This window comes from Oryctolagus cuniculus, chromosome 11 (genome assembly GCF_964237555.1).
Source record: "Oryctolagus cuniculus chromosome 11, mOryCun1.1, whole genome shotgun sequence".
Taxonomy (NCBI): domain Eukaryota; kingdom Metazoa; phylum Chordata; class Mammalia; order Lagomorpha; family Leporidae; genus Oryctolagus; species Oryctolagus cuniculus.
This window is the reverse complement of record NC_091442.1, coordinates 103,013,784-103,036,559: the sequence shown is the minus strand read 5'-3', so window position 1 is coordinate 103,036,559 and position 22,776 is coordinate 103,013,784. Positions and strand designations below refer to the sequence as shown.

General features: G+C 37.2%; 1 protein-coding gene across 11 annotated transcripts in view; it reads left to right on the top strand.

Annotated features, from left to right (window-relative positions):
• The window catches only part of BLTP3B (bridge-like lipid transfer protein family member 3B), a 138,295-nt gene that overhangs the window by 87,679 nt on the left and 27,840 nt on the right, over positions 1 to 22,776 (top strand). For 6 of the 11 annotated variants that reach the window (XM_051846567.2, XM_051846566.2, XM_051846571.2 and 3 more), the window contains 9 exons: positions 955 to 1,096; positions 5,092 to 5,285; positions 7,914 to 9,418; positions 9,667 to 9,842; positions 11,564 to 11,587; positions 15,365 to 15,507; positions 16,479 to 16,629; positions 19,851 to 20,104; positions 20,387 to 20,495. In XM_051846567.2, coding sequence (XP_051702527.1) covers positions 955 to 1,096; positions 5,092 to 5,285; positions 7,914 to 9,418; positions 9,667 to 9,842; positions 11,564 to 11,587; positions 15,365 to 15,507; positions 16,479 to 16,629; positions 19,851 to 20,104; positions 20,387 to 20,495 — 2,698 coding nt within the window. Of the gene's footprint in view, positions 1 to 954; positions 1,097 to 5,091; positions 5,286 to 7,913; positions 9,419 to 9,666; positions 9,843 to 11,563; positions 11,589 to 15,364; positions 15,508 to 16,478; positions 16,630 to 19,850; positions 20,105 to 20,386; positions 20,496 to 22,776 lie in introns of those variants that run through there. The other 5 variants (XM_008256938.4, XM_070052744.1, XM_070052743.1 and 2 more) reach the window with 2 other exon arrangements.

Here is a 22,776-nt window from a genome sequence, read left to right as displayed (position 1 = left end):
ATTGTTCATTAAAATAAAAAAAGTTTTTTCTGTATATGCAGAGAAATGCTTTTTAACTAGATAATGTAAGTAACTGACAATTTTTAAAGACTATAAAATAATGAAAAAATTTTTGTGCAGGCAATTTACACAAAAGGAAACCAAAGTAAACCTTTTAAAAATGTATTCCATTTCACATGAGAAATATGCAAATTTTTTTACTAGATTAAAAACATTAAAATACTTTGGGATACATCCTTTGGCCTACTAAATGGTTGAATTTGGGAAAATTAGGTTTTGGGGGAGAGTGAAAATATGTAAGTAGAACTTTAAAATGAACAGTTCTTTTGATAAAATAACTGAAGAGATAAAACTATTTGACCAAACTGATTATATTTATATTAATTTTAATGATTTTTATTGTGATAAAATATAACATTGTAATTATTTTCAAATGTATAGTTCTTTGCATTAAATACATTCACATTGTTATATAACCAATACTAGTATCCATTTTCAGAATTTGTCCATCATCCCAAACTAAAACTCTCTATGTAGCTGTGTTATTTTTCATAACAATGGGAGAAATTATGTTAAAGCTTTATTACAAAGAACATACTGGGAAACTGGCCTTGAGAATTTGGATCTGTGTTCTGACTCCAACATTGCTTGTCTATACTGTCTGTGAGAATTTCATGAGCATTATTTTCCTATCTGTTAATGTTTTCAAGGATTATTGTATAAAAGTTGATTTTGTAATTGATAAGGACCTAGAAAGTTTGAGTTTTCTGAATAGTTGATAGATATTGTTTTAAAATAACTTAATGTGAAGTAAAATATATAATAAAGTGTGTTAGCCACTAACAAATTATTGGAAGTAATTTTAAAAGAATTTGAAGTTATGTTCGATTTCCATAAATTCTTTGGGAAGATCTTTTATGCAGTGTAACTTCAATAAACATATTTATTTTCCAGGTCTCTACAGCAGAACAATGTCGCTCTTCCCCTAAAAGTATGGTTTCCTGCAATAAAAAATCACTGTACCTTCCACAAGAAATGTCAGCTGTCTATATAGAATTCACAGAATATTACTATCCAGATGGAAAAGATTTTCCCAGTAAGAGAGTTTCCTGTTTTATTATACTTGTCCAATATTTGGGAAGGTTTTTTTTTTTTTTTTTTTTTTGCGAAATTTTTGAGCTTTATAAATGTGAAAAAAGAAGCAAAAGTCTATTGGTCTATACTCTTTTTATTTTTTAAGATTTATTTATTGATTTGAGAGGCAGCGTTACAGACAGGGAGAAGAGAGACAGAGAGAGAAGTCTTCTATCTGCTGGTTCACTCCCCACATGGCCGCAACAACTGAAGCTGGGCCAATACAAAGCCAGGAGCTTCTTCTGGGTTTCCCACATGGGTGCAGGGCCCAAGCACTTGGGCCATCTTCCACTGCTTTCCCAGGCCATTAGCAGAGAGCTGGATCTGAAGAGAAGCAGCCTGGTCACTAACTGGTGCCCATATGGGATGCCAGTGCTGCAGGTAGAGGCTTAACCCACTGCATCACCAAGTAGGCCCCTATTGTTCTTCACTCTAACTCTAAGTAGTATTTTTCCCTTCTGTTATTTGTTCAGATCTCCTTTTCCTCCCTTATTTATAGATCCTTGATGGCAAAAATCTCGTGATATTCACAACTAATTTTATTCTTGTGATTTGACTTTTTACATATACTTAATAGGATTTTTATATTGCTTTTTATTTGTTATTTTCTCCACTAACTTTTCTATTAAAATCACAGTTGAAAAAGCATGTTTATGGGAAATAGTTATGTTATCAGAGGAAAAAGTTTATATCCTTTTTTTAAACTTTTATTTAGTAAATATAAATTTCCAAAGTACAGTTTATGGATTACAATGGCTTTTCCCACTCCCCATATCTTCCCTCCCACTCCCACCCCTCCCATCTCCCACTCCCTCTCCCATTCCATTCACATCAAGATTCATTTTCAATTATCTTTATATACAGAAGATCGATTTAGTATATATTAAGTAAAGATTTCATCATTTTGCACCACACAGAACATAAAGTGTAAGATACTGTTTCAGTACTAGTTATAGCATTAATTCACATTGGACAACACATTAAGGACCGGGGTATATCCTTCTTTTACATTTTTTTTTTTTTTTGACAGGCAGAGTTAGATAGAAAGACAGAGAGAAGGGTCTTTCTTCCATTGGTTCACCCACCAAATGGCTGCTACAGCCGGAGATGCACTGATCCGAAGCCAGGAACCAGGTGCTTTCTCCTGGTCTCCCATGTGGGTGCAGGGACCCAAGCACTTGGGCCATCCTCCACTGCCTTCCTGGGTCACAGCAGAGAGCTGGACTGGAAGAGGAGCAACCGGGACTAGTACCCGGTGCCCCAACTGGGACTAGAACCCGGGGTGCCGACGCCACAGGTGGAGGATTAGCCAAGTGAGCCACAGCGCCGGCCTATATCCTTTTTTTAAAGTAGAACTCTGGGGCCAGCGCTGTGGCACAGCTGGTTAACGCCCTGGCCTGAAGCGCCAGCATCCTGTATGGGCACCAGTTTTAGTCCTGGCTGCTCCATTTCTGATCCAGCTCTCTGCTATGGCCTGGGAAAGCAGTAGAAGATGGCCCAAGTCCTTGGGCCCCTGCACCCGAATGGGAGACCTGGAAGAAGCTCCTGGCTCCTGGCTTCAGATTGGTGCAGTTCTGGCCGTTGCGGCCAGTTGGCTAATTGGGGAGTGAACCATCAGATGGAAGACCTCTCTCTCTCTCTCTCTCTCTCTTTCTCTCTTTCTCTTTCTTTCTCTGCCTCTCTTCTCTCCGTGTAACTCTGACTTGCAAATAAATAAATAAATCTTTAAAAAAAAAAGTAGAACTCCAAAGCGTGTAGACCTAGTTTGCCCATTTGTCTGATGTTGGCTTCTTAATGAAAGTTTTTAGTTTTAAAAGGAATGTCTGAGTCTGGCACTGTGGTTCATGGGTTAAAGCTGCGGCATGCAGAGCAAGCATCTCATATGGGTGCCAGTTCAAATCCAGCTCCCTGCTAATTTATGCTCCTAAGAAAGCAGGAGAAAATGGCTCAAGTCCTTGGGCCCCTGAACACATGTGGGAGACCCAGAAGAAGCTCCTGGCTCCTGGCTTTAGCCTGGCCCAGTCCCATTCATTGCAGCCATTTAGGGAGTGAACCAGTAGATGGAATATTCACTCTGTCACTCCTTCACTCTGTAACTCTGCTTCTCAAATAAAATAATAAATCTTTTAAAAAAAAAGGAATTTCTGTTTTTATTGCATGTTTGTTTCTTTTACATATTCCTGCCTCTTTCTGTTTACTGATATGAGTATATTTGAGGTTTCTACAAGCTCATTTTAAGTATCTTTCATAGCTATATCATAATATATTTCATAAGTAGACCCCTGTTGGAAACTAGGGTCTTTTTAGTTTGTTGGATTCCCTTTGAAGTCCCAGATCTGCTCCCACAGTTTTCTGTCTGTGCTTTAGCCTTGGGGACTTCATTTGCTCTCTGGTGATCTCTTGTTGCTACAGTCATCACTCAGTCGATTCATTAAGATTCCTTTACCTTCCTCCCTCCCAGAGTATGATGCCATCTCTCACAGCCTACTCCCTTTACATTCCCAAAGACAAACACCTGCGCATCTGACTGACTGTCTCTGGTACACTTGAATTATAACTTCTTGTTTTCCTATCTGTCCCATGTAATAAACTATGAATATTTTAAAGGAATGGGACCATGCCGCTTTTGATATTCTCTGTGATTAGCACTATACTGTTTGTCATTGATATTGAAAGAATCTTTGCCAAAGAAAAGTGAATGAGTCAATGAATGAGATAAGTGAAGAAATTATATTCAGGACATTCTTAAAGTATTTTTTTCTACTGGTATCCCATCCTTTAATTTATTTTCCTTAAATTATGTTAGCCTAGAAGTTCTAAATATGCATACTTTTATCTATGCTAGAAGTAAATGTCTGAATATTTATTTAGAATAAAAAATTTTTACCAAGGTGTTCTAAAACTGAAATGGCTTTAATGATAGAAATATGGGTGTTTTCCAAGAAATTATGTGCCCTCTAATTGTAAATATTAGTTTATTTTGGAAGAGCTATGGAAAAGGGTATATAAGAGGTGCTTAAGTTTTGCTTTGCCTCAGGCACTATTCTAGGCTTTGATTCAAGTGGAGAATAAAACTATGCATCGTCCTTCCTCCTAAGGAGATCTTCCCATCATGCCACTCCCACCATAAAATGGTCATTAGGCTTAGTTTTCTCTTTTTAGAGGATGCAGACTAAAATTCCAGTACTAAAGTCCTTACAAAAATATGTAATTGAGGATCACAACTTTGATGTGATATTTCATCAAAAAGATTATGTGTTTGGTTTACTTCTTTTTTTTTTAAACATTTATTTATTTGAATTTTTTATTTTTATTTTTGACAGGCAGAGGGGACAGTGTGAGAGAGAAACAGAGAGAAAGGTCTTCCTTTGCCGTTGGTTCACCCTCCAATGGCCGCCGCGGCCCACGCGCTGCGGCCGGCGCACCACGCTGATCCGATGGCAGGAGCCAGGAGCCAGGTGCTTTTCCTGGTCTCCCATGGGGTGCAAGGCCCAAGCACCTGGGCCATCCTCCACTGCACTCCCTGGCCACAGCAGAGGGCTGGCCTGGAAGAGGGGCAACCGGGACAGAATCCGGCGCTCTGACCGGGACTAGAACCCGGTGTGCCGGCGCCCCTAGGCAGAGGATTAGCCTATTAAGCCATGGCGCCAGCCTGGTTTACTTCTTGATGAATATAACCTCATGATGAATATAACCTCAAGAAAAGAATCCTAAACAGTACTTGATATTTGCATAGTTATTTTTAGTTTGAAGTATATAGTTTTCTGTAATGAATCATGGAAAAATGTTTTGTTGATCTAAATCTGTTGTATATCATTCATATGTATCACTCAAATTGTGCATATAAAAATATCAAAATATTTTAAGAAAGACTGTAACTTGTTGAAAATATTTTTTATTCTCATAAGATTTAGTTCTGTTCATTGAAAATTTTTTTAAACATTTTTGTCTCTACAGTTCCATCTCCCAACCTGTATAGTCAGCTGAATGCACTGCAGTTTACTGTGGATGAAAGAAGCATTCTGTGGTTAAATCAGTTTCTTTTGGATTTGAAGCAAAGTCTTAATCAATTTATGGCTGTGTACAAATTGAATGACAATTCAAAATCTGATGAGCATGTAGATATTCGAGTTGATGGCTTAATGCTAAAGGTACCATACAAGTTAGTGACTGTGTTACAAAAAAAAGTTGACAATGTTATAATTGCCAAGATGTAATATCATTGTTCAAATATAAATCAGCTTCACTGTAATCTTAATTTTGATTTTAAAAGTTCAGATTTAATTTTAAGGGACTGATGTTTTGTGCAGTGGCTAAGATACCACTTGGTATGCTGCCATGCTTGTTGGAGTGCCTGGAGTGAAGTCCCAGGTCTGCTCCCAAATCCAGATTCCTGCTAATGTGCTCCTTGAGAGGTAGCATGTGATGGCTGAAGTGGTTGGGTCCCTGTAGGAGACCCAGTAAGTTCGTGGCCCCCAAGTTCAGCGTGGCCCAGTCCTGGCTATTGTGAGCATTTGGAAAATGAACCAACAAATGAGATCTCTCTCTCTCCCTCTCTGTCTCTCTCTGCCTTTCAAATAAATGAACACAAAACAATTGAAAATTAATGAAAATATGGCTGGTGCCGTGGCTCAATAGGCTAAATCCTCCGCCTGCGGCACCAGCACCCCAGGTTCTAGTCCTGGTTGGGGCGCTAGATCCTGTCCCGGTTGCCCCTCTTCCAGTCCAGCTCTCTGCTGTGGCCAGGGAGTGCAGTGGAGGATGGCCCAAAGTGCTTGGGCCCTGCACCCGCATGGGAGACCAGGAGAAGCACCTGGCTCCTGGCTTCGGATCATCACAGCATGCCGGCCGCAGCGGCCATTGGAGGGTGAACCAACGGCAAAGGAAGACCTTTCTCCCTGTCTCTCGTTCTCACTGTCCACTCTGCCTGTCCCCCCCTCCCCCAAAAAAAAGAAAGAAAGAAAATTAATGAAAATAAAAACCTTTTTTCAGATTTCATTTGATTTTCAATTATACCATCTTTAAGAGACTGATCTTCCTCTTCATATGTGTATTTCTTATGGCCTCCCCCCCCCCCTTTTTTTAAGATTCATTTACTTGTTTTGAAAGAGCTACAGAGAAAGAGATCTTCTGTCTACTGGTTCATTCCCCAGATGATCGCAACAGCAAGTGCTAGGCCAGGAGCTTCATCTGGGTCTCCCACATGGTAGGAGTTTGGTAGGGGTCCAAACACTTGGGCCATCCTTGCTGCTTTTCCCAGCCGCTTGGGAGCAGCCACTCATATGGGGTGCCAGTCTCACAGGCAGCAACTTTACCTGCTATGCCACAACACTGGCCCCAGCATTTTCTCTCTGCTTTCTCTGATTTTCATTCATTTGGTGATGAGCTATAGAAGTAAAATTTAAATTGATGATTTTTTAACATTTTATTTTTGAATTTATTTTCTTTTTTTAGTTGACATAGTAATTATGCATATTTGTGGAATATAATGTGATATTTCAGTACATGCATACAATGTGTGAACAGATCGGAGTAATGGCATGTATATTATTTTAGACATTTATGATTTCTTTGTGATAGGAACATTCAAAATTGCCTACTAGCTATCTTGAAATATTCAGTTAGTTGTTGTCAACCATAGTTACCTTACCGAGCTATAGAACATTAGAAGTTATTCCTCCTGACTACGCATATCCTGGTACCTATTAACCATCTTCTGTCAATCGCACTCTCCTCTCAGACACATACACACACCATTCCATGTGCTTGCAGCCACTATTTTATTCTCTTTCTATGCGATCAAATTTTTAGCTTCCAAATATAAGTGAAGACGTGACATATTTTATCTTTCTCTGCCTGAATCAGTTCTTTTTTTCTACATCTATCATGCCACCCATATTGGAGACCTAGATGGAGTTCTGGGATGCTGGCTTTAGCCTGGTCCAGCCCTGGCAGTTATGGGCCTTTGGGGAGTGATCCAGTAGATTAAAGATCTCTTTTTCTCTTTCTGTCATTCTGATTTTTCAAAGAAATAAGTAAACATTAAGAAATGAGTTTTTAAAAGAAAATTGAGGTTAATAATACTCAACAGTTTCACTTTAGAAATATTTTAAATATGTTCTCAACAACCTTATAAAATTCACTATAAAAGAACATGTTCTATGACCTTTACAATTATTGTTTGATACAATTATGTAATTTTTACATCTTCTAAATTTGAACAGTATTTAAACTGGTTACTTTGAACTCTTTGATGTGAATGTTTTGAGGACTGGATTTAGTTATGCCTGGAAAAAGGATCTTAGTAAATAATATGACCTCTCCTCTTAAGTTTATTTTTAAAATAGCATTCTTTCAGAAAAGTGATTATAATGGCATCTATCTGTTCATTCCATTCACTCTTCTAGTTAGTTTCCAAATCACTAATAAAATAAATCCCTTTCTAGATTTGGCAGTTTCTTATATATTCAGGCCATAGTTAACAATTGGTAGTAATTACTTTATTTTATGATTTGTTGTGTGTTAAAATACCTATTTTGTACGTTATTAACGCCTGTGTTTTTAAAAGGTTGTTCCCTTTTTAGTTGTCAATTACTTGGATTCCTTTTACTCAATTTAACAAGATTGGAGTGGAGAGAGTTAGTTTTATGTCTTGATAGAACAGTAGTATTTGGGAGAGAAATATGTTAAGAAAAAGATTTCTTGGACTAAGTCATGTTCTTGGTTGTTTTTTCTTCTCTATGTATAGATTTGTGAGACTAGATTTTTTTCTCTTCTAGTTTGTCATTCCTTCTGAAATGAAATCTGAGTGTCATCAAGATCAACCACATGCAATTTCTATTCAGAGTTCTGAAATGATTGCCACAAATACAAGACACTGTCCAAACTGTAGACATTCTGATCTAGAAGCTTTGTTTCAAAACTTCAAAGATTGTGATTTTTTTAGTAAAGCATATACCAGCTTCCCCAAATCTTGTGATAATTTCAATCTTCTACATCCAATCTTTCAGAGACATGCTCATGAACAAGATACCAAAATGCATGAAGTCTATAAAGGAAATATTACTCCCAAATTGAATAAACACACCCTTAAAACTTCTGCTGCCACAGATGTTTGGGCTGTATACTTTTCTCAGTTTTGGATAGATTATGAAGGCATGAAAAGTGGAAAAGGACGACCAATAAGTTTTGTAGACTCTTTCCCTTTATCCATCTGGATTTGTCAACCGACGAGATATGCTGAGTCGCAAAAAGAAGAGCAGACTTGTAATCAGGTGTCTCTCAATACATCACAGAGTGAATCTAGCAATCTGGCTGGCCGATTAAAACGGAAAAAGCTTTTGAAGGAGTATTATAGTACAGAGTCTGAGCCCTTGACAAATGGTGGTCAGAAACATTCCTCATCAGATACTTTTTTAAGATTTTCTTCATCATCATCAGATGCAGATATTCATATCCTGGTTCATGTTCATAAACATGTCAGTATGCAGATCAATCACTACCAGTATGTTTTCCTGCTTTTCCTCCATGAGTCACTTATTCTGCTTTCAGAGAACTTAAGGAATGATGTCGAAGCTGTGACTGGCACTCCTGCCAGTCAGACATCCATTTGCATTGGACTTTTAGTTAGAAGTGCAGAACTGGCTCTTCTGTTACATCCAGTGGATCCAGCAAATACTCCTAAGTCTCCTGTTTGTGAAAGTTTGAGCCCAGTGGTTCCTGATTATTTGACTACAGAAAATGGAGAATTTTTGTCTTCAAAAAGAAAACAAAATATTAATAGTATAAATCAAATTAGAAGTGTAACTGTTAATCATATGTCAGACAGTAGATCTCTGAGTGTTGACCTTAGCCATGTCCCTTTAACGAATCCTTTACTTTTTAAATCAGCTAGTGATACAAATCTGCAAAAAGGTACTTCTTTTTTGGACTGTTTATCAGATAAACATTTAGGAAAAATTAGTGAAGATGAAAGTAGTGGACTTGTTTACAAAAGCAGCTCAGGGGAAATTGGATCAGAAATAAGTAACAGGAAGAATTCGTCTTGCACAGATTCAAATAGTGTCTTAAACTATAGAGAAGATTCAAATGTGCTGCCATTTGATAATAGTGGTAATCAAAACATGCTTTCAGAAAGTTTAACTAGTAAAGGAAATGAAACCATAGAATCAATCTTTAAAGCTGAGGATTTGCATACAGAAGCAACTTCACTGGCCGAGAACACGGAAATCAGCAAAGAAGAGGCATGCACAGTTAGAACACTTAAATCACAAACATCTCTAAGGTAACAACTGTTATTGGAATTGTTTTGCTGAGTGTGTACATGTGAGTGTGTTTTGTTTGGGGGCAGAAAATGACAAAATTAGGCATTATTAGAGTTAACACATGAAAGGGTAGATTTTTCAAAATATGAGAACACTTTGAACATCTGTATTTAAATATAATTTGGAAACTTGTAGACCAAATTTTTCTCTTAGATATAATACATTTCTTCACATGTAATAGTGTTCTAATAATTTTGTTTCTAAACAGTGGAAAGCATAAGGAACGCTGTAGCCCCAACCTGGCTCCACTCTATGTTTCTCAAAAGAACATGAAAAGAAGTTCCTCACAAGTCTCACTGGATACAATTTCTCTTGACAGTATGATCTTGGAAGAACAGTTGTTAGAAAGTGATGGAAGTGATAGCCATATATTTTTGGAAAAAGGTAAAGCAGTATAGTTTATAAATTTGTATTATATATAAACATGTATTGTAAGAAAATTTTTTAAAAAATTTTATCTACATTCAATAGTAATAATAATAAAAAATAATAATAATACATTTTCTCACCCCAAAAGACTTATTTACACATACACACAGTATATAAGAGTACCCAACTTTCTAATGGTCCATTGCTTCTTGTAAGTAGCTACTCTTCATGCCCTTTTATGGTTGACATAGAACAATTTGTATACAGTTATTTAAGTAATAAGCAGCCAACTTTAAGGCTAACAGCCTCTATTACAGAAACTTCTATATCTGAAAATTTGGTTGGATGGGCTTAGTTTGCAAGTGGATTCCCAATTATTTTTCCCTATAATTTTTCCAGACTGGAGCTCATGATTTATAAAATCAAGATTCTTTCACATATATAATGTGGATGATGGAACTACGTGATCTCCCCATTCATTCAGAAGCAACCAGTGCCCCATTAAAAAGCATTAAGAGGGTTTTTAAAAACCATTAAAGGGCTGGCATCATGGTGGTAGCGGGTTAAGCGCTGGCATCCCCTATGAGTGCCAGTTTGAGTCCCAGTTGCTCCACTTCCAGTCTAGTTTCCTGCTAATAGAAGCAGTAGAAGATGGCCCAAGTGCTCAGGCCCTTGCACCCAGTGAGAGACCCAAAAGAAGTTTCTGGCTCATGGCTTCAGCCTGGCCCAGCCCTAGCTGTTGCGGCTATTTGGGGAGTAAAACAGTGGATAGAAGACTTCTCTCTCTCTCTGTAATTTTGCCTTTCAAATAAATAAAATAAATCTTAAAAAAAACTAAGAAAGTTTTAAAAATTATTAGATGCATTCCCATCAATAAGGCACCAGGAACTTTGTGAACAGGAATAAAATTATGAGCTGTAATCAGAGAATGGTTGCCACAGACATAGAAACATGGGAGACCAAAGGCAAACAAAAATTATTTTCTCTTTGAAGGCAACTAAGTCTATTAGTATGGTCGAAATAGCTTTGACGAGACAGAAATATAAAAATAGAAGTATATAGTAGGGAATAGTTTAGAAAGTAGTTACTAATATACTTATTGTAGTCATGGATACCATTTATTGTCAGACACTGTCTTAGTCCATTTTCTGTTGCTATTACAGAATGCCACAGACTGGGTAATTTATAAAAAATAGAAATTTATTTTTATAGTTCTGGAGGCTGGGAAATTCAAGATCAAGATGCTGGCAGGTTCAGTTGGCATCTTCCAGAGGGGATGAATACTGTGTTCTCAGGTAAAGGATGACAAAAGCTCCAGAGACACTGAGTGAAGTCTCTTTTATAAGGGCCTTAGTCCCATTAATGAGAGCGGAGTTCCTCATGGTCCAAAGGCCCCATCACCTGGCAACATCTGGATGGGACACATTTAAGCCAGAGAAAGTGCTTTAGATAGTTTACCCTATTTAATTTGAGCTACAACCCTGTAAGAGTAACTTAACATTTACTTAACATATTCACTATGTGTTGGTACTGTTCTGTGTGATATTTATGTTAGGGCATTTAACCCCACAGCAATTCTGTCAGCAATGTACTGTTATCTTCACAGAGGTTTTGTAACCCAGGGTACCACAGCTAGTAAGCAATTTAAATCTGGGTATTCTGGCACTAGAGCCTGTACTCTTATCTTGCTTCAGCAATATGATGTATAAATGTTTGCTCTTACCCTCATTTTACAGGTATGGAAACCAAGGCTCCTAAAAGTTAAGTAATTTACCTATAGTCACATTATTGTTGGTAGAGCAGGGTTGTCTTGTTTGTTTGTTTGTCCTAAGCTAACATTTACTAGTTACTTACAAGACCAATTACTATTGTGAACTTTTTACATTTTATTTATTCTTCAATTAAATTTAGGTAGTAACTATTATTATCTCTACATTAAGGGTGGGGAAAAAATCTAGGGAGGTTAAGCAGCTTGCCCAACTTAAACAGCTATATGAGGTAGTTATTATTGATTCCTTTTGTTATAAATTGAGAAACTGAAGTATAGAGAAATTGGGTGAAGTATCTAACCCTATGCTATATAGCGAAGATATGATAAATGAAAATTTGTCATCCAGTCTGATTCAAGAGTACAAATTGTGTGTGTGTGTGTGTGTGTGTGTGTGTGTGTCTTATTTGAAAGGCATAGAAGATCTTTCACTGGTCCATTCCCCAAATGCCCACAACAGTCAAGATTCAGCTAGGCCAAAGTCAGGGGTCTAGAAATCATTCCAGACCTTTCATAAGGATAGCAGGAACCCAAATACTTGAGCCATCATCTGCTGCCTCCCAGAGTACACTAACACATTAGGTAGTTTGAAAACTGAGCCAGGATTGAACCCAGGGACTGTAATATGGTGTTTGAGCCTCTAAAGTGGCATTTTAACTACTGCACAAATGCACACTCCAGGAGTTCAAGTTTGTAACCAATCTAATGCACCACAAGGCCAGCACCCCCTTATCTAATTTTTTATGATATTTAAGGCATACAAATTTCATGTATTTCATATATACAGATTTAGGAACATAGTGATACTTCCCACCCTACCCTCCCTCCTGCCCTCTTCCTCCTCCCTCTCCTATTCTGACTCTTAATTTTTACAAAGATCTATTTTCTCATTACATTATACTCATAAGATTACCCCTACACTAAATGAAGAGTTCAACAAATAGTATGAATAACAAAAAAAAAAAAAATGCTGTTCCTGAACAGTATAGACAAGGACTGCAAAACCATCAAATCTCAAAATTCAATTTCACTCCAAAACATTACATTTCAGGTATTCTATTAGTTACCACAGATGAGGGAAAATATATGGTGTCTATATTTTGGGGGCTGGCTCATTTCACTAAGTATAATGGTTTCCATTTTGTTGCAAAGGATAAGATTTCTTTCTTTCTTTCTTTCTTTCTTTCTTTCTTTCTTTCTTTCCTTCTTTCCTTCTTTCCTTCTTTCCTTCTTTCCTTCTTTCCTTCTTTCCTTCTGTCTGTCTGTCTGCTGAGTAGTATTCCATGGTGTATACATACTGTAATTTCTTTATCCAGTCATCAGTTGATGGACAAATGGATTGTTTCAGTCTTAGCTGTTGTGAACTGAGCTACAATGAACATGGGGGTACAGATACTTCTTTTATATGCTGATTTCATGTTGTTTGGGTAAATTCACAGGATTGGGATTGCCATATGGTGTGTCATATGGTTAGAGTGTCATATGGTAGATCTACTTAAATTTCTGAGATATCTCCACACTGTCTTCCACAATGGCTACACCAGTTTTCATTCTCACCAACAGTGGATTAGGGTGTCTTTTTCCCCACTTCTTGCCAGCATTTATGGTTTGTTGATTTCTGTGTGAGAGCCATTCTAACTGGGGTAAGGTGGAACCTTATTGTGGTTTTGATACACATTTCCCTGCTGGCTAGTGATCCTGAGCATTTTTCATGTGTCTGTTGACCATTTGAATTTCCTCTTTTGAAAAATGCTTGTTCAAGTCCTTTGCCCATTTCTCTCTCTCTTTTTTTTAAAGATTTATTTATTTATGTGAAAGAGTTACAGAGAGAGGAGAGGCAGAGAGAGATAGAGGCCTTCTATCTGCTTGTTCACTTCCCAATTGGCTGCAACAACTAGAGCTGTGCCGATTTGAAGCCAGGAGCCAGGAGCTTCCTCCAGATCTTCCCACAAGAGCCCAAGTACTTGGTAGTTGGTACAAGAGCCCAAGGACTTGGCCCATCTTCTGCTTTCCCAGGCAACAGCAGAGAGCTGGATCAGAAGTTGAGTAGCCGGGACTTGAACCGACGCTCATATGGGATGCTGGCACTGCAGGCAGTGGCTTTACCTGCTATGCCACAGCACCGGTTCCTGCCCATTTCTTAACTGGATTGTTTTGTTGTTGTTGAGTTTCTTGGGCACTTTAAAGATTCTGGATATTGATCTTTTATCAATTTCATAGTTTGCAGATATTTTCTCCCATTCTGTCAGTTGCCTGTTCATTTCGCTAAGTGTTTCTTTGGCAATGCAGAGCTTCTCAGCTTGGTGTAATTCCATTTGTCAATTTAGGCTTAGATAGTATTATAATTAGGCTTTTTGCATCTGTGTTTATCAGGGATGCTGCTCTATTGTTCTCTTCCTTGTTTCTTTTTTTGATTTAGGAATTAAGGCGATGCTGGCTTCATAGAAGGAGTTTGAGAGGATTCCCTCCCTTTCAGTTGTTCTGAATAGCTTGAGAAGAATTAGAATTAGTTTTCTTTTAAAAAGTCTGTAGATGTGAATCCATCCGGTCCTAGGTTTTTCTTTGTTGGGAGGATCTTTTACTGATTCAATCTCCAGTAGCCAAAAGCCAGAGAATGCGCCAACTTTGGAGAGTGAGGTGAGATCACTGCAGGAGCCCATGTCACTGATGATATAGCTAGAGTGAGATCTTGGCTTGAGTCTGGCCTGAAGCCCTAAGGGGGATAGGGTACCCATTAAGCCAGTGGAAAAAATAAAAAAGTTTCTCTCTCCCCATCCCCTACACAATGGTGCTGGGCAAGCAGCTGAGGGCAGGTGCCATTTTGGTCATAAGTAGCCGCTGCAGAAGCTCTTGTGTGCATGTGCAACAGCTGGCTGGGACAAGACACCATCTTGTCAGTAGTAGCAGTGGCAACAGCTCTGGTACATGCACCTGGCAACCAGTGGGAAAACAGCAAAGTTGTGTCTGTGTTAGTGCTGTGTGTCTGCACCTTCCATGCAGATCCATGGCATCCCTCTTCTTTTACTACAGTTTCCTCTCTAACTCTCTGAGAATATACTTCCTCCACATTTTTTGCTTGTTTGTTTGTTTTTTTTTTTTATTTACCCCTAGCCTAGAATGGCATGCCCTTTCCCTATTCCACCATCTTGCAATCCTGCTTACCTAATCTTAATCGCTTTCTTGAGGTCCCTCTTCAATCACCATGGTTGGATTAAGTTTCCACTTTCATAATACTTCAATCTTGGAAATTAAATTTCACGTATAAAGCCTTGGGACATGCTCAAATAATCTGTTTTGGTTATATAAATGTAACTTTGAGGCAGGTGTTGTGGCACAGGGATTAAGCTACTTCCTGGAATGCCCACATCCTATATCTAAGTACCTGGTTTGAATCCTGGCTGCAGCACTTCCCATTCATCTTCTTTGGAGGCAGCAGTGATGGCTCAAGTACTTGGTCCCTGCCACTCATGTGGAAAGTTTGGATAAAGTTCCTGGCTCCTGGCTTCAGTCTAGCTTCGCACCGGCTGTTGGGGCACTTGGGGAGCAAGCCAAGGATGGAAGATTCCTCTCTCTCTCTCTCTCTCTCTCTCACTCTCTTTTTCTCTCTCTTCCCTCTGTCATCTGCCTTTCAAATAATATTTACAACATCAGAAATATATATATATATATATATTTATACACACACACACATACGTACATACACACACACAGTTTTGGATAACATTTAAAACTGATTTTAATTTATTAGTTTACTTTTGTGTTATTCCAGGAATTAAAAAAAACTCCACTCCAGATTACCAGAGCCCAGCAGAGAGTGTAAACACCAGTGCAAATCTACAGAATTATGGTGAAACCTCTCCAGATGCCATCAGTACAAATTCAGAGGGTGCTCAAGAAAATCATGATGACTTGGTAATCATTTCTGAGGGATTCTGTGAAGAGAAATGCCACCAGCTTTTTTCATATTTGCTATGTACTCATCCTAAGACATATATAAAATGTATTCTTAGATTCCTTGATAGGTGATTTAATATGCTCCTTCTCCTCTTGAAAATCCTTTCTTACCACTTAATCAGTTGTTTTTTTCCTCATTTTACTTTCCTAAATTTGTTTTATTCATATTCAGGTAGGAAAATCCTCTTTTTTTGCTCTTCTATCTTTTGGTTTTTAAGTTCCTTTTAAATACACTGGGAAAAACTTTTATGGCCAGGATAGTCATGTGAGGGGCTTTCTACAATGTGAAATATGTTAATGGTTTCTTTTAAGCTTTCCTGACCCAGTGAAATATTCTTATAGAAGACAAAAATCACGTCCAGCTCTTAATGAAAATCACTTACATGGAAATGTCATATAATTAATCTTTGTGATCTAAAATATTTTCAATTGATTGAATGAAAAGTCTGGAGTTTGTCACTACAGATTGAATATCCTTTATCCAAATAGCTTGTGTCCAGAGGTATTTGAGATTTCAGATTTATTCCAGATTTTGGAATCTTTTAATATATATTATATATTACCTTGGGGATGGGACCCAAGTCTAAGCATAACATTTTTGAGGTTTTATATACAAATTATCCTAATAGCCTGATGTGATTTCATACATTTTAAATAATGTTGTGTGTGAAACTAAATGTCATGGTATATAATTTCCACTTTTGGCATGTCATTGCTGAAAAGGTTTCAGATTTTGGAGCATTTTTCATTTTTACAGTAGAGATGTTCAACCTGCATAATGTAACAGCTATGTGTCATAGGTCACAAGTGTGTTTTTGGTTTGGTAAGTCACAATTGTATTTTTCAAGGCTAATGGTAGTTTCCTATATTCCTTAAATTTAATTTAGAATTACTTGGTATACTAACATTATTTATGCAATCATTAATAGATGTCAGTTGTGGTATTTAAAATTACTGGTGTTAATGGGGAAATTGATATCCGAGGAGAAGATACGGAAATTTGTCTTCAAGTGAACCAGGTGATACCGGATCAATTAGGCAATGTCAGTCTTCGGCATTACCTTTGTAATCGTCCAATTGGTAAGTTTTTTTTTTTAACTACTTTTCATGCAGAATACTTCAATATGATTTAAACTTGTGGAAGTTCTCTCCTCCCTTCAGAGAAAAGTACCTCCTTCTTTGATGGCCACTTCTTTCCACTGATGTCTCACCCACCAAGGTTCTTCATGTAGGACGTTTTTTGCCACAGTGTCTTGGCTTTCCATGCCTGAATGGCTCTCGTGGGCTTTTCAGCCAGACAAGAATGCCTTAAGGGCTGATTCTGACGTCAGAGTGCTATTTAAATTGATTCTTATTCTATGAGTCTTCCATGTGGACTGCTTCCCATGATGGAGCGTTCCACTTTGCTTATGGCCTTGTGTAAATACTGATGCAATTTGTGGATTCAAAAGGTTTCCATAGCCTAGGCAGATCATGTCAAGTGACTTGGGTGATCACTGAAATCATACATAATTATTAATTGTTAAAATAACAACAAGAATCACTGTATACTAACTTCCCATGCAGGACCTCTGTCCTAAAGAGTTGTATTATAATTATGCATAAGTGCTCCCAAAAGATGTATCATTCTTGAGTGCTTCTTTAAAGTTAAGTTTCTAAAAAAAAAAAGTGAAATAAACTTCAAGATGCAATGAAAAAAAATGATTTAAACTTATTTTTTTATTTTATATGTAACTCATTGGCATTCATATCTTTAATATAATTGAATTCAAGAAAAATTATATTTTATTTATTATTATAATAATTGAAGATATATTATCTTTTAGGTTACCTTATTTCCATAAAGTATTTTGATTATTAGAAATATTTGTTCAAAATGTAACCTCTGATTCTTTTTGTTTATGCTGGTGATAAATTCCTCCTCTTATTTTTATTTTTTGTCTTACCTGAGATTATAAGTCTGAGAAAACTGAGCTCTTTTCTGTTTGTAAAGAGTGTTTAATTTTCCTAAAGGGTCAAATTTAGTTCCACTCTGGAATAAATATAAGTTTTTGTTTTCCATTATCTTGCTTAGAAACAAACATTTCCTGAGTCTGGCATGGGATTTGATAATGTGGAAAAAATATGTATGCTATTTTTATAGTTCTTCATTCTGAGATAAATACATTTGCTTGGACATAGAGGGAGATAAGCAACAAAACACACAGTGTATAAACAAGAAATCATGTTAAGCTGTCCCCTTTTCAGAGTAAACATGGAGGGGCAGGCATTTAGCCTAGCAATGAAGATGCCAGTCTCCCTTATTGGAAAACATGAGTACAATACCCAGCTCTAACTTATGCTAATACAGACCTTGGAAAGCAATGGTGATCTTCCAAGTCCCAGCTCCCAGCTTCAGCCCATTCCCAGATATTGTAGACATTTTGGGGAATGAACCAGCGAATTGAAATGCTGTCAAACTCTGTCTCTGTCTCAAATACACAAATGATTCAAGTTTATATGGTGGCAGTTTCACTTACCGTCATCAATCCTTTGAAGTTTATTGGAATAGTTGTAATAAGAATTTAAAGTGAGGCTTTTTCATGAGAACCCATAGGATAAATTACTTTCATGCTTTAGAAAGCAGAAATGGCTTTTTCTTTCCAAAACAACTGGTTAGTTTTTATCTCATGAGAATTGTGAAAGTGATCATATTTTTCTCTGTTCCTTTGAAAGTCATTTTTGGTCCACCTTTGGCTCAGAAATTTAAATATTGTATTTTGGGTTATTATCCTTCATCACTCACCTTTTCTTTCCCATCCTTTTTCTTTACCCATTTTTTAATCTGATTATACCATATGCATGTTGCCTCAAATTGTGGAACAAGGTAACATATAGTAATTAAACAAAATAATTACCATGAGTGTCAGTTTAATAAGAAATTTGTTTCAGTGATTCCACTAGTAACTTTTAATTTTTTTTTAAGATTTATTTATCTCTGAAAAAGTGGCAGAGACAGAGAAAAATGGTTCATCTACTGATTCACTCCCCAGATGGCTCTGCAGCAGCCAGTGTTGGGCCAGGTCAAAGCCAGGGGCCAGAAAGTCCATCCATGTCTTGCACATGTGTGGCAGGGGCCCAAGTGCATGGGCCATAATTTGTTTCCTCCCAGACCACTAGCAGGAAGCTGTATTGTAAGTGGAACAGCTAGATCTCTAACTGGGACTCAATATGGGATGCTGATGCCACAAAATGGTGGCTTAATTCTGCTGCACCTTGGTGGTAGCCCCTATTTTTTTTTTTTAAGATTTACTTATTTATTTCAAAGGCAGAGTTACAGAGAGAAAGGGAGACCGAGAGAAGTCTTCCATTCACCTTTTCACTCCCCAAATGGGCACAACAGCCAGGGCTAAGCCGGCTGAATTCAGGAACCTAGAATGCCATCCTGTTCTCTCACGGTGAAGGGACTCAAAGACTTGGCCCACCTTCTGCCACTTTCCCAGGCACATTAGAAGGGAGCTAGATCAGAAGTGGAGCAGCTGAATCCATATGGGACTCCAGAATCCATATGGGATACCATATTTGCAGGTGGTGGCTTAACCTGCTAGCTATGCCACCATACTGACCCCTAAAATTGTTTTTTTAAACTTGAATATTTGTATCTTTATATGCCATGTCAAATTCTTTTTTGGAACATAGCAAAAGCATAAACAAATGTAATTTATATGTACATACACACATATATAATTTTAATTTCAATTAGGTGTGCCTTCTAATAGAATTACTTTAATAAGGTCTTTACTATTTACTTTTCCATTGTTTAAGAATGCAGTATAATATGGAAGGTGCAAAACAGCTTTATTGCTTCTTCAGAAATGGCTCAAGAGCCACTTTAAATGCCATGACTTTGTTGCTTTGTTACAGTTGTCCATTATATTACAGATGTATAGATGAGCAGACACTCAGGCATACTCTTAGTTCATCTGAGGTACATATCATAATCAGAGTTAATCTTGACTTTTTTCCTGATACCATAAAATGTAAGATACAGAAAAGTGAACATTATTGTAGTAGAATGTTACCTAAAAAATTAGGATATATTTAGTATATTTGATATGTATTATAGAATTTGTTAGGAGCAAACTATAATATTATAAAATATTAGTATATTTTATATATATTGTAGAATTTAAATTGGAAAATATTAAAGCTATTTCATCTATTCTTTTAATATACAAAGTGATGATAGCTTCTTAATGATAATAGTGATAGTTTTGAGTAACATTACATAGTTGTGATTTTTATATGTTTATTCTCCTTAGGTTCAGATCATAAAGCTGTAATTCATTCTAAATCCTCTCCTGAAATTTCTCTGAAGTTTGAAAGTGGGCCTGGTGCAGTAATACACTCTGTACTTGCAGAAAAAAATGGATTTCTGCAATGCCATATAGAAAACTTTAGTACTGAGTTTCTTACATCTTCTCTTATGAATATTCAACATTTTTTGGAAGATGAAACTGTTGCAACTATAATGCCAATGAAGATACAGGTTTCAAACACCAAAATTAATTTAAAAGTATGTTAATAATTTTATGCTCACTTTTCCTATCAGGACTTTGATTCATGTCTAAGAATATACATCTATTCTCAGCATTTGTTAAAATGAATTCATTTGTCTTTGTAGTAAATGATACAGAGATCCTTTTCAGAAATTAGATAATGTCACAATAGAACAGTTTTCTTACTGTGTCAACTAACTTATCAGAAATATAATTGACTAAAATAATGCTCATTACAAATAATATATTTTTTCATTTACTTTAATAAGAACATGCCAATATTATTTTTTCTCCTGTAGGATGACAGTCCTCGAAATAGTTCAGTATCCTTGGAACCAGCTCCTGTAATTTTACATATTGATCATCTTGTGGTAGAGAGAAATGATGATGGCTCTTTTCATATCAGAGGTACACTGAAAAACAAATTTAAATGAATACCTATTCAAATTTTGAAGTCAAATTTTTCATGTGCTAATTGCTTATTTTTACTCATTATTTATTGTATTTATATAGGCATATACAATAGTAGATAATTGAAGGACTTTGTGAGTACCTGGTGACAAAATATCTGTGTGTGGATTTCTAACCTGGAAATAACTCATCTAGTGTCAGCTTAATGCTTTACCTACAAATGTGTTCTGAATAAAGAGAAAGAGACTTTCATGATCTATACCTGAGTCTTGATTCTGTATCTCCTACTTGATGTCTTTCATAGTTTTATTTCCCAATGTTACTTCATATATACTCAAGCAACCTGATATTCTCCCTGGAATAGAGCTTACCCTGCACTTTTCCATTGCATCTTCATGTTTGCTTTGTTATTCCTCATTAGAAACACTTACGCTTTGTGTAAGCTTTTTCCATCCTTCCAAGACTATGTCACACTTCTCCTTTTTAATGAAGCCTTCTTTATTCTCTGAAGTGAGTTATTTTATGGTAATTTTCTATTTGTTTTTATAGTTTATTGCTATATATTTATTCTCCCTTAATATTTGTTTCCACAAGGTTTTTAAGGTCTCTCATGAAAGCACTATATCTTACAGGGTAGTGTGGAATAGTGGAAAGAGCATGAATAGGTACACTTAGATGTTCCAATTTGCACTATTTTAGTAGGTAGTTGATGGTGAAAAACGAGAGACTAATCTATTGCATCTCTTATCAGAAACCTCATGAAATGTCAGGAAATATGTAGAAAGAAAGATAAAGTAGATTATGCTGCAAAAGAATGATAAAATCCTTAGGGAGTCAGAAATCCTTTCTCTTTGATCTATTTATTTTATTTATTTGAAAAGCAGAAAGAGAGTGAGGGAGTAGGGAGTGAGGGAGTGAGTAAGAGAAATAGAGATCCAGAAGTAGACAGGTCTTCCATCCATTAGTTCACTCACCAGGGGCTGGGCCAGGTAGAAGTCAGGAGCTAGAAACTCATTGTGGGTATCCCACGCTGGTAGCACCAGCTCAACTACTTGAGCCATCATCTGCTGCCTTCCAGGATGTGTATTAGCAGGAAGCTGGGATTGGGAGCAAAACTAGAACTCAAATCCAGGCACTCTGATTTGGGATGCCACTGCCTTAACCAGTATATGAAACGCTCATACCCAACATTTATTTTTATTTTTATTTATGTATTTTCATTATATTTGAAGGCAAAGAAAAAGAGTGAGTCAGAGTTGACATCTGCTGGTCCACTCCCCAAATGCCCACAGTAGTCAGGGGAAAGCTAGAAGCCTGGAACTCAATCCAAGTCTCCCGTGGAGGGGCAGAGACCCAAGTACCTGAGTCATCTCAGGTGTAATTAGCAGGAAGATTGCAAGCAAAGGCAGAACTTGAACCCAAGCACTCTAATATAGGATGTGGGCATCCCAAGCAGCATCTTAACCATTACACTAATGACCCACCTCCATAAATTCTTAAAAGAGTCAACCAGAATGTAAGTTAGAGAGGCAAAACCATAGAAATCAGTCCCCATAAACTTGTGAAAGAGAGAACTTTGGCTAAGGTAGGAGCAGTTTGTGGAGAAGGAATAGCAGCCTACCAACAAAGATCAAATTGTCACCTTCCTTTATAATAAAAGCTCCAGTGGAAAGATAGTTTAGTTCTATGAGAAGATAGGCTTGGTGCATAGCTCTTTCTCCCACATGTTTTAGCTTTGAAAGCTATAAATCTGTCTTGTGAAGAAAGCAGAACAGAACGCATCCTTTTTGCAGGCAAGTCATATGTCAAAGCAAGAGGAGACTGAGACATACATACCTAGTTCCTTTTTCTAAACTCATGAATGAAATAAATTATACCGTTTTTCCCTGGGCATGGATAAGTGGGAGGTGGGGTGTAGGGGGTAGGGAGGGTGGGGATGTGAAAGTTCAGGGGAACTACACTAGGGAAATTCTTCCCAAAAAACATTAGAAATCTCCCCCAGGAGGATACCCAGATTAGAACGGGTCTCTGAGTCAGTAGTATGAATAATTTAGTCCCTATTCTGAGAACCTACACTGCGCGTCTGACTAGTATCAGACTTGGTAAGCATTGCATATAGAGTAAGACGTTGAAGGTAAATTTTGCAACTACTTAGCTTCCGGATGAGGGTGATTTCATACCCAGTTGATGAACTTGGTGTATCTCACCCAGTATCACAACCCCTTCTCTCCCACAACCACTTGGGAGTGGCTATGGCAAATAGAAATGACATCCAGGA